Source organism: Colossoma macropomum, unplaced genomic scaffold (genome assembly GCF_904425465.1).
Source record: "Colossoma macropomum unplaced genomic scaffold, Colossoma_macropomum, whole genome shotgun sequence".
Taxonomy (NCBI): Eukaryota; Metazoa; Chordata; class Actinopteri; order Characiformes; family Serrasalmidae; genus Colossoma; species Colossoma macropomum.
Window position 1 is genome coordinate 6,919,064 of NW_023494795.1, and position 13,099 is coordinate 6,932,162.

The 13,099-nt window shown below is 39.5% G+C and overlaps 1 protein-coding gene across 1 annotated transcript in view; it reads right to left on the minus strand.

Annotated features, from left to right (window-relative positions):
• Positions 1 to 13,099, minus strand: part of opn5 (opsin 5) — a 46,380-nt gene that overhangs the window by 13,887 nt on the left and 19,394 nt on the right. The window contains exon 2 of the mRNA XM_036582641.1: positions 8,561 to 8,710. Within this exon, the coding sequence (XP_036438534.1) occupies positions 8,561 to 8,684 (124 nt within the window). The 5' untranslated portion in view covers positions 8,685 to 8,710. The remainder of the gene's footprint in view (positions 1 to 8,560; positions 8,711 to 13,099) is intronic.

Consider the following 13,099-nt stretch of genomic DNA (forward strand, 5'->3'; position numbering starts at 1 on the left):
CAATAAATGTATGTCCTGCTTTTTTATCTACATGCATTGGTCTTAACCCAAGTGATGAAAACTATCCAGTGAAAACGTATCCAATTCCCTTGTTGTTTGTTGTGATATAAACATAAGACTGTGAAAGTAAACAGCCATGGAAAATAACTGCAGTCAGCTCAGATAATTGCGATCAGGGGGTTATATAATAATAGTAACAGGCCTGGCTATAAATGCAGCAGATTCGGTTGAAAAACTCTGGCGTGCTCCTTTAGAGTGTTGAGAGTGAGGAAATTGACCTGAGGGTCAGTTATCTGTGATATATTTAGAGAATTTGGGTTCACCCCTTTAACCCATTGCAATCTGACCCTACAGTAGTTACCTATTTCAGGCTTTACAGCACATATTTTAGCATGTTTTCCCACCTGACTCAGTAAAGCTGCTTCTTTAAGTCATAACAAAAAATCATAGTGCAGTTTTATGTTTCAATGCAGGTTAATGTCACAGTATTTTATTCTATGGCATTTTGGACCATTTCTTTTGGTCCAGTTGTCGGCATTTTGAAACAATATAAACGGCAGCTGATGTTTTTAAATAATATAAAAAAGACAAAATGTGGGTAAAAGGTTTTCTTCCCACAGTAATGATGTTGAGCTTAGCAAAATGGAAATAGAGCTTTCAGTGTACAGCCATGTTTTCTATAACTATATACACCAATCAGGCATAACATTATGACCACCTCCCTGTTTCTACGCTCATTGTCCATTTTATCAGCTCCACTTACTATATAGGTGCACTTTGTAGTTCTACAGTTACAGACTGTAGTCCATCTGTTTCTCTGATACTTTGTTAGCCCCCTTTTACCCTGTTCTTCAGTGGTCAGGACCCCCATGGACCCTCACAGCGCAGGTACTGTTTGGGAGGTGGATCATTCTCAGCACTGCAGTAACACTGACGTGGTGGTGGTGTGGTAGTGTGTGCTGCGCTGGTACGAGTGGATCAGACACAGCAGTGCTGCTGGAGTTTTTAAACACTGTGTCCACTCACTGTCCACTCTATTAGACACTCCTACCTTGTCAGTCCACCTTGTAGATGTAAAGTCAGAGACAATAGCTCATCTGCTGCTGCACAGTTTGTGTTGGTCATCTTCTAGTCCTTCATCAGTGGTCACAGGGCGCTGTTGGCTAGATATTTTTGGTTGGTGGACTATTCTCAGTCCAGCAGTGATACTGAGGTGTTTAACAAACAAGTAAAATTGTTTGGCTTTGGTACATCATGTGCATGTATATCTGAATTAAGCTACTGAGCTAACACTAACGCTACAACTAACCAGTGACACAGTAGATGGTGATGACTTGTCTTCTACACAAAGCTGAAGTTCCAGCCTGTTAGTTTGAATAGTTGGAACAGTAGAAGTAGTTTTTTTATTATTTTAGTTCTAGCTAATGCTAGCATAGCTAACATAGTTAGCCTAGTAACAGTCGCACTAACTCTGACTTCTTAGCCACACTCTTAATGCCTTTAATTATAATTTTTAATCATTTTTCAATTATATGTAAAATGATTAAGTAGTTTCTTTTCTGCCTCAGCATTAACGGGTTAAAAGTCTTGATCTATTGAGCCAATTTAAGTGAACGTTTAGACGTTTAATCTCTTTATATCATCGTTCACTGCTGCATGTTTACCCAAGACGTTTCAGACCTTTAGCGTCCTTCTGACCTGCATCAGCTGACCGACTCAAAAATCACTCAAACATCAGTTCATTTGCTATGAGTAACAGATCACCAAGAAGAGAACTGAATAAACTCTTTCACTTGAATCCGGTCATATGACACCCATGGATCAGGCACACTGAAAGAATTAAGTATAGCACTGTTTTGGGACTGTTTTTGTCCCATTTTTTATTTATTTCTTTTTTTATGAGCTATGCGCTGGTTTCCTGGACATAGTTTAAGGGCAAAACTGCAGTGTCAATGGAGAATCGCTATTGGAAATGCATTTTAGAGTAGGCTTAGGCTTCACCTGGGTCTGAGAAACATGTCTTAAGCTGGTTTATGGTCTTAAAAACATAACCTGCAATATGTAGAGGTTGGTCTAGTGTAGTGGGTAACACCTCTGCCTTCTATGCTGTAGACTGGGGTTCAGTCCCTGCCTGGGTAAGAACTCTACACTATACCAATAAGAGTCCTTGGGCAAGACTCCTAACACTGCCTTTGCCTGTCTGGGTAAAATGACCAAAATTGTAAGCCACTCTGGATAAGAGCATCACCTAAATGCCATGTAGAATAAGTAAATACTTTCATTTTCAGAGATATATGTGTTTCTGGGAAAATATTTAGCAGTCCCTCCAGGAATTTGTGATTGCAAATTTAACCAACCTTCACAATATTTGCAAGGTCTTGCAATTTTTTCTCAATTATTGCTTGTTTCTGCATGAAATGTTTAAATCATGTAACTGCTCTCACACTTATATTAAATTTTGAGCCCAATAATCAGGAAATTTAACACACACAAATCAGTAATCTGTTATCTTTCATTTTTCTATGTCTGAAAGTGTTTTTGAACGCGAGCAACTGACCTGAAGTGAGCTTTTGTGCTACATGCCAGGGCACCATTTATGATGCAGAGAGGATCACACCTGCCTGCAAATGTTTCTGCTAAAAACAGGGCAGAACAATTCCCAAACGCTGTAGATAAAGCGTGGAAACTGTTTTGTATGTGGAACATAGCTGTGGACCATAAAAGGAAGTTGAAGATCATCATGAAACGTAACTCTGTGCACTTGCATGAATGATTTTGTTCTGTCTTTATTTATGACTTTGCACTGGATTTGTAGATGATTTTGCACTGTTTTTAATGGATTACTTTACACTGTATTTATGGATGATTTATCGCTGTATGGATGACTTTGCATTGTGTTTATGAATGATTTTGTACTGTGTTTACAGATTAATTTGGACGGTATTTATGGATAATTCCGCACTGTGTTTATGGATGCTGGGTTCAGAGACCAGTTCAGGACTATAATGGTGAACAATTCTGACTGTAAATTTCTCTGGAAAAGCACATTTCACCCCGAACCACTCGGAATGATTTTGTTCACATTTAAACCATTAAATGATTAAGTAATTTTACAAAATCGGTGGAGTTCCCCTTTAATACAATGAATTTTTACAGGGCACCAATAAAGCATTCGGCTTGAGCGATACAGTCACATTTTTTTAAGAGGAAAATGTTAAAAAGGTCTTGTTCAGAGTCACACAGTGCTACTGGAAGTTCTACCAAAAGAGCACTTTGTTTTACTTCTATTCCTCATCCTTCCTGAATATTTACCTGTAGAAAAATGGTGCTTAAGTTGTTACACAAGATCAGTTCATAATAAAATACTAAAAAGTCTTCTTCGAGAATTTAAAACAGTGTTAAAATATTTTAAAATCTCGAGTCTGTATGTTTTTGTTTCTCTGCGGTACATTTTCAGTTTGTTTCTCCCTTCGTCTTTTTTTAAGGAACTAACCAGCCTACATTCAAAACAAGTTAAAGAAATATGAGGCTCATAATCGTCACACATTTCTAGTTTTGTTGCCCCTCCCCAGAGAAACACAGCTCAAATATGGCCACAAATACTGAAAAAGCCACTGAAAATGGAGCAATTTAGACCACAAAAATCACAAAAAAGCTGTGTGATTTGGCGGGACTGATTTAGGCCTCTAAAGGTGGCTAAGCATTATGTGTGTAAGTCTCACCTTGATTTCACAGTGATATGACTTGATTACAATTCTTTAAGTGTGAAAGTGCATAACGTCCCAATTAACTGCAGTTTTGTTATATTAAATGTAGTATTCTGAGGGCTTTGCAGACAACACATGTTTCTTAACAGGCAAAAATCTTTTTTAAGCGAGGATGGCCTGTCACATGCAGCTGCTCCACACCCAGCAACAGGAGCTATTCGTCACCTTTAGAGTGTTCGTGACAAAGAAACATGTAAAACCAATACAAAACAAAGAAGGGATCAACTAGTTGTCTGACATTTTGCAAAACAAAAAAAGGGGATTTCTGAAATATATATTTCAGGAGGAAATTCTCCTGTGTGAAAAAACACACCTACAATAGGAATTGGTTCAAACTCAAGTATTTGGGTCAAATGTAAAAAAATAATAATAATAATAATAATAAAGATTATGCTAATTTAGATCTTAAATCTTTTGTATGTTACTACACTGTCAATATAAAATAAGAGTTGACTGACCTATCAGGCCAGAGTTTTTTAGGGAACACACTTCTGTCCATGTTGGATGTGTCTGGTTTTATTGATCATCCAAATAGAAAAATCCAAATATAAAAAACAACAACTGCATATTAGCTACCGTTCACTGTATCTTGCTTTTAATACATGTATTTCTTCAAGCTTAATATTTTTGTGCATTTTAAAACCTAATTCCCAAAAAGTCGGGACAGTATGTGAAATGATAATAAAACAGAAAGCACTGATTAGTAAATTGTGTTCTACCAAAAAAGTTGGGACAGGAGCATGTTTACCACACATCACCTTTCTTTTTCAGAGCACCTAATACTCATTTTGGGATTAATAACACCTAATGATCCAACTTTGAAAGTGGATTTTTTTTTGCCATGCTTTTGTTATACAAGCCTTCAGCTGTGCAACCATATGGGTATTTTACACATTTTCAATGGGAGACAGTTCTGGACTGCAGGAAGGTCAGTCTATCACAAGCACTCTCCGACATAATTCTTGGATGTTCCTGAAAAAGACGTCATCTAGAAGGCAGCATATGTTGCACCCAAAATGTGTTCAGCATTTATGGTGCTTTCACAGATGTGTTACTCACTAATACAGCCAAACCCCCCCGACTGATGCAAGCTTGTTAACTTTACACTGGTAATAATCTGGATGGTCCTTCTCTTCTCTGGCCTGGAGAACACAACATCATTTACTTCCATAAATGATCTGAGAGGTTGACTCATCCGATCACAATACACGTTTCTACTGTGTATCAGTCCATTTATGATGAGCCAGAGAAGTTGTTTCTGGATGCTGTTGATATATGGCTTCTGCAGTGCATAGTACAGTCTTAACTTCAATTTTTGGATGCAGCAACAAGCTGTGTTTATTGACATTGTTTTCCATTACAGAACCTGTGGGTTTCTAATGCAACGCTGTCTGAGGAGTCAAAAGTCATTTGATTGTGGTTTTTGGCTTTTTCTTTTTATGCACAGATATTGTTCCAAGTTCTCTACATCAGTTGATGATATTATGAAGACCAAAAATTCTTGCAATCTCTTTCTAAGGAACATTATTTTTACACCGTTGGATTTATTGCTGATGTATTTTTGGTGGTAAGTCATAGGCATATGGACTCATATGGAAATACGTACATGAAACGACATTTAGCACAATTGTAGCCAGGCCAAAAGAAGCCACTGCATGCTTACACATATGAAGATTTACCTACATCCTGCTCTGTTCTGTCTAAAATGGTTTTATTAAAAGAAAACTTTCCATTCTATTATTTGAGTCCTTTTTCCAGGGTCCAAGGATGAAAATTGTGATGCAAAAAAAAAAGGAAAAATATTCATATGTGGTGAAAATGTGCCAGCAGGAGCAGGAGCTGACATAATAACACATCACGTCAAAACCCCTATGAGCACTCACTAGCCCCTAATAATTACTGAATACATGGCTAATAATAGGCAATCTCAGCTCTGTGTGCCGAGCAGGATTACAGCATCACTTTTCCCTGAGTATTTCCATTCCACAAAGGGGCACAGTTTAGCTGCCATTCCTATGAATCATTTAAAACCCTGCAGCCATGTTGAAAAAGAACTGGAAATGATCTTGTGCAAATGATAGACTATGATAGATAAATTTGATACAATCGCTGAGAATATCAGAACACAGGTATTGGTTTGTGAGAATGATACATATTTGTCAGAATACCAATCAGACACATGGATTAAGTCCATGAACATTGACAGTTATTTAGCCCTATTATTCAGTCAAATTTAATCATCTTTGACAGAACATTCCACTAATATTCCATCATGTTCTTTAAGAAGTAACAAGCTATATAACGTAACATCTAAATTTGTGGTAGAAGAAATAATTAAACATACAGGGTGATTCAAAAAGATTAATCCAATTTCAAAATGATTTATTTCACTTGTAAATCATTACAGATCAATGCAGTAAACTGTAAATGGTTTAAATGAGCATAAAGTTTATTATGTAATTGTACAAGGTCTCAGTATGAACCTCCTCCAGCGGTACAGACAACATCAACACCATAGTCAAACTCATCCCATACCGGATTGAGCATGTCGGGTGTTGCTGCACTCACGGCTCTTTCAGTGCGATTTCGGAGATCATCCAGTGTTGTGGAACCAACGACGAACGCTCTGAGCTGTTGGAGCTTCACTGATGATGAAAATCACACTGCACAGTTATGACGGATTCACTATTATTGAAGTGGAGAACGCAGAACGCTTTCTGCTCAGGGGTCTCCATCTCCTCTCAGACTGAAGGGAGCCATCTTCCACTGACAGTCAGAAACTCTACGACCCCCTCTTTCAATTAGTATGTGATTGGTTCCTAGGCGCCTCACGGTTGTAAAAATATGGTGCTTCGAAATTGGATGAATCTTTTTGAATCACTCTGTACTAACACAGCGAAAAGCAGCTCACCTGGTGAACTTGAAATGATGCAGTCCAACAGATCTAACCACTTCAATTCAGGTGGTAATATATGTGACTTAATGAAAAACTTTGACAGATATCTGACTATTGCACTGCCTTTTGGTCTTTAAAGTGGAAACTTAAGCAGTAGCACATCATTAAACCTCCCGAACTATAATTTCAAATGGTGAACTGCTTCACAGTGATAGTTATGCAAAAAATGGCATATTTAAGTTTGTTACCCATAAAAGATGTTAACTTACTTACACTTAGAAAAGAAATTTGACTGGAGGTGATGAAATTCTTACATATATTTTCTTTTAACACACACGTGCATATACATATATAGGGCGGCACGGTGGCGCAGTGGGTAGCGTTGCCGCCTCACAACAAGAAGGGCCTGGGTACGATTCCCGGCCGGGTGACCAGGGTCCTTTCTGTGTGGAGTTTGCCTGTTCTCCCCGTGTCTGCGTGGGTTTCCTCCGGGTACTCCGGTTTCCTCCCACAGTCCAAAAACATGCAGTCAGGCTGATTGGACATGCTAAATTGCCCCTAGGTGTGAGTGTGTATGTCTGTCTGTCTGCCCTGCAATGGACTGGCGACCTGTCCAGGGTGTATCCTGCCTTCCGCCCAATGACAGCTGGGATAGACTCCAGCACCCCACCGCGACCCAGAAGGATAAGCTTGGACTTCAGACTAAAATAATTTTGCTTTGACTAAACCTATACCTTAACTATGTTTATTTTATTAAAATAAATGACTGAACATCTTATTTTGTCACTACCAATACAAAAATAACACCTCCAAAACTGCTAATTTTAGCTAATTAGCTAATTAATTTACCTCATATTGAGCATAACTCTGGTACACGCCAGGACACAACCAGCACTGCTGTGTCTGATCCACTCAGACCAACACAACACACACTAACACACCACCACCACGTCAGTGTTACTGCAGTGCTGAGAATGATCCACCACCCAAATAGTACCTGCTCTGAGAGGGTCCATGGGAGTCCTGACCACTGAAGAACAGGGTAAAAGGGGGCTAACAAAGTATGCAGAGAAACAGATGGACTACAGTCTGTAACTGTAGAACTACAAAGTGCACCTATATAGTAAGTGGAGCTGATAAAATGGACAATGAGCGTAGAAACAAGGAGGTGGTCATAATGTTATGCCTGAGTGGTGTATCTATATATAAACTTGCTGGCTGTTGACTTATAACATCATTTAGTCTGCTGCCATCACCACAGAGAGAAAGTCCCAAATTGTCCCTTCATTGTGAAATCAGTAAAACTACTTTGCACATTGTATTCTAGCTCCGTACATTCACTGCACGTCTCAACGTATTCAGAATTTACTACATTGATATTCCGACTGCACTCTCAATCAGTAAACAACCACAGTGTGTTCTGCCGCCCTGAGAATGAATACACTAACACAGCCTCTGGGAGTGCTGAAAAGATGCTTACGTGGAATATCAAAGCAGACGGTAAACGCAGCAGCACTGCTTTTCTTGTTGTTGATATGCGACAAAAAGAAAACTGTTTTGAGAGGAATATTGATTCTAATTTGGTTTGTTTGGTAAAAACCCATTTACCTTTCAGCCACATGCAAAGCAAAATGAATTTGCATCACTGATATATCAACAATTTTCACACATCAGCATCATCGTTTGAAAATGCCAGCTGTTGTTTTCAGTGTGTGAACAATGGACCAAAAGAAAGGACCAAAAGAAACGGTCACCTGTTCTAAAGTATGAGGTTTTCTTTACGAGAGCGACGTAATGCTCGGCTGCTTTCAGCTTCTTTTCAGAAACAACTAAAAAGACCAATCTGGAAAGTCATTTGAACCAGCTGGAGTAAATGGACTTCACCCTGGACACTTACCAATGATGAGGATGTACAAGGCTGCCACTATGTCTCCTTCTTTGGACAGCTTGGAGGCGAAAGGGTCCCCGCGGAGGAGATAAGGGGGGATGTAGCCTGTGTGCACTGAAGTCTCGTTCTCCATAAGGGATCTGGAGTGTGGTCAGCTTCCTGTGGAACAAACAGTTGAAAGTTTAAAATGTTTCAGAGATTAAAAAGTGGTTCAGAGCTCCACTGTCAACATGTTGAGGGTTTTGAGGGTCAGTAGGAGTGTTGGTGAAATTCAAAAAAGTTACCAGACTGACTAAATTTTTTAGTTTATTATATTTCAAATAGTCAACAGAACTTAAGATGCAGATTCTTTATCTGTTAACTTACAATCAGAAGTTCAATTAACTCAAAATTTTAAGGCAGCCCAGTAACTAACTTTGCAGTGCAAACCTGTGACTGTGCACTGTGGAGATCTGACAAATACATCGTTCAGAATGGACATTATAATTAATTGCAATTGGACTGTTTGAGCACCAAAGTCTGCAAATGATCAGCACTAAACAACAGCTCACTCCAGAACTCCTCCGGCCTCCCAGCTCTAGTTTTGTTAGTAAGTTATGCAGCGACATGATTACAGTCATCATTTTTCTTCATCAGAATACAGAAATATTCTTTATCAATGCACTCTGTGAGTTGAGTATAGGTAGACCTTATTCTATAAACATAGTTTGGAATAGTTGGAGTGGTTTCCACTGAGAGAACCGCAAAAGTAAGAGAGAAAAAAATCCCCTATGCTGCCTCCTAATAAAATGACTTGTTTGTTGTGATGCTCTGATCATGATTTTTTTAATGGCCGATTCAGATTTTTTTACTGCCGAACTGTTCAATGCCTTTTTTGTTTGTGTGTTTTTTTTTGTAAGCCTTTTATTTTTAACCCAAAGTAAATAAACACGTGAAACACATTCACAGAACGTTCTACAACCCGATTACCAAATGATATAATGGTGCATATTTTGGGTCAAAATATCAGTTTTATTCATGTTCCAAACTTGATTCAATCTTCAAATGCATAAAATACATTACTGGATTACATAATTAATTTCAATTGTAACTGCACTGTGTACATGTTAAAGCACAAAATTATGAAATAAATACAGTTGTTGATCAGTCATTAAGGTCATTTATATGTCCTTGAATAGACACTGACCAAATGACCTAAGGTAAAGCTATTTTTCAAAGCCAAACAAGTCTACAAGGACAAGAGTGTGGGAAACCTGATAGAGGTGTATCTGGATTTACAGAAAAGCAAAGTAAACATCATCTTTCCTCTTTTTCTGCATGTCCTGAATGTAGGCTTTATTGAGTGTTTATTCTAAGTCTTTTGTAACAAAAATTCATGTTAAATCAAATATGCTAGAAGTTGTCTGCCAAGGCTAATGTAACAGAACATGCTGTTTTTGCCATTTGTACTGAAAAACAGTACAAAGGTTTTTACCACAACATCTCACCACAGCACAGGACATGCTGTGGTGTTCTGAAACTCTGGACAGCCAAAAGTGCCAGTAGTTGCAGAAAAACCCCCATGCAATATTATTTAACAGGCCAAACCGCCAATTTAACCCTTGTGTGGTTGTTGTTGGTACTCAGTGATCTGGTGGACCCACCGCATTATTGTTTTTAAAATCAACACAGCCATAACAATTTATGTAAAAATACCAGTTTAAAATATCACGAGTGTCCAGTGTAGGGTTCTCCTTTAGCAGCTGTAGCCAGTCAGCAGCCTGTCCATGTTGTCCACCCTCACACACACACACACACACACTAACAGCAGGCCATGTAGGAGGAGAACAGAGTGAAGGACATAGCACCTCCACACTTTTACTCCCCGCAGGTTCACCCAACACCACATGTGTAATATAAATGTGTGGGGGGTGAACAGAGTGAAGACACTGAAACTGAGCAAAGGCCAAGAGTCTGAGGTTGAAATAATAATAAATCACATCATTTTTTTCTTTTGATAAACACTGAAAATGGGTCCCAGAGACCTGAACACCACACAAGGGTTGAATTCTGAAATGAAAAGTCAGTTGCTACATCAAAAATAAGAAGTTATTGCATATTTAGCGCAATGAGTCATTCATAATGACGCTACAACATTTTGGTGAAGGTATAGCAGCACTTATTTGGCTCAAGGTATTTACATCATAAAACCGCAACACAGATCTACTAAAATAAAAAATATTAATAAACTGGCTGTTTGCGCTTGTTTTTACAGCTTGACCGATTCTGATTCCCACTCGATTGTATTATGCTTCACTTTGTGATACTTACGTATCGAAAATTGATCACATACACATACATACATCATCTAAACCGCTTATCCTTCTGGGTCGCGGTGGGGTGCTGGAGCCTATCCCAGCTGTCATTGGGCGGAAGGCCAATGGACAGGTCGCCAGTCCATCGCAGGGCAGACAGACAGACATACACATTCACACCTAGGGGCAATTTAGCATGTCCAGTTGGCCTGACTGCATGTCTTTGGACTGTGGGAGGAAACCAGAGTACCCGGAGGAAACCCATGCAGACACGGGGAGAACATGCAAACTCCACACAGAAAGGACCCTGGTCGCCCGGCCAGGAATCGAACCCAGGCCCTTCTTGCTGTGAGGCGACAGCGCTACCCACTGCGCCACCGTGCCGCCCAAATTGATCACATTGTCTCACAAAAGCTAAAGTATCAGGTTCGAGCAAAGAGGTTATGATATGAACACTGCTGAACAATATCATGGAACAGTCTGAGGGTGCAAGTATTGTGGATGATGCATAAAATCTTATGCAACTTTGTGAAACTGAAGGCTTCATTAATGGCTCCACTTTATCATTTAGTCATTTCAGATGGTCGAGAAAACTACAAAGCAACAACACACCAACAAAACAGGCCCGTATTCAACCATCCATTCATTAAAAATAGTTGGCACTGGTGTAGATGCTCTGCAGGATCTCGAGCTCTTTCCCTCAGCCATTTTCTAAATCACTCGCACTCATGCATGTGAAGCCATCTGTTGGCAGTGACCTCAATAATATTTTATTGAGAACAGCTACTGCCAGAAGCTAAGCCGTCAGGCAAAGCAATCAAGAACCTGCCATTAAAAAGAGCACAAGGATTAGTGCAACATCTCAAATAATAACCATCTAGACGCCAAGCAATGAATATTTCACTGTTTGTTGCACATTGAAATTCAAGGACAGCATCAAAAAAATCACTGATGCAACACCGACAGCAACTGGGTTTTTTCTCAGGTATTCTTCAGTGTAACTCAACTGTCACTAATGCAGCTCAAGAGATGTTTAATTGACAGATGATTCTGCATCACAACACAAACTCCGTTCTTTTATAAACACCACTTTCTTCTAAGACCCAATGAGGAACAGATCAGCCAGATGATGTTGGACCATTCCAAACATTGAGTTTGGAATGTTGGCCCTAATGAATTCAGACCTCTCCCAAGATAGGATTAAAAAAGGACGAGGAAAAGGTCACTGCACTGTAATCCTTCCATATCTCATCTATTTCAACTCTCGAAAGGCTTGCAAATTAGTCAGAGATGTGAATGAGGTGTTCTGGATGGGGAATTCTTGCATTTCACGTGACGTCACGCTGTATAGTCGCTGCTATTTTGAGGACTGAATCGGGGAGTGACTGAGCTGCACGAATCCTTCAGTTTGCTGTGTTTTGTGAACGATTCACCTGTAAGACGCGACAGAAGCCGAGAGACACAGAGACCTTTAATTCAATGTTTTCACTCCAGGCTTGGAGCCGCTGCACTGTATAGTTTAGTGTTTCTCTCTGCTGTTCACCTCGTTCAGCTCAAGAAGGGATTAATTAGCTGATAATATCAGGGAAACCACAGGTATGCAGTGCAGGGGTTTCAGGACTGGAGCTGAACTCTGAACTAACTGCACTAGCAAACTTACAGAATCACGTCTGTCGAAACACGACGTCGTTTTCAGACCCACGACATTCAGTCTGATATTTAACGTTTATGTTTCTCCATTCAAACGTCATTTAAATCAGAAACAGAGAGTAAAGTTATACCGTCTGTCTGCAGCTCCGTTAGGGGGACGACTGTTCATCTCTCGGCTGTTAACATCAGCTAAAGTTATCTAAAGGCCAGCATTGATCACATCTGTGTTAATTAGCTGATGTCGTTACCCTCCTATGATCACAGAGTTCTTTCTTCTCTTTATGCAACACCATGGGATCCTTTACCCACCCTGACGTGAAGAGCCGGTGGGCTTCTGTGCTTTAAAATGCTTTGAGAGACCCTCCAGAATAGAGAGAGGGCTGAGTATGAGATAAATATAAATGTCAGGAAAACACAAATTTGGTAGCTTTCCACCAGTTTAAGTGGGACCAGGAGTTCAGGGGAAACTGTATAAAGATCTCGACTTTGTCGAGGAAACGTTTTTTCTCTTCCAAAGTAAGAAGAGTAATTTTAGCCATCTTTCACCTCTGGTTATGTTTGTGAGAAGCAGCGAAGCCAGAAATTCGGTCTCAAATATGGCGGC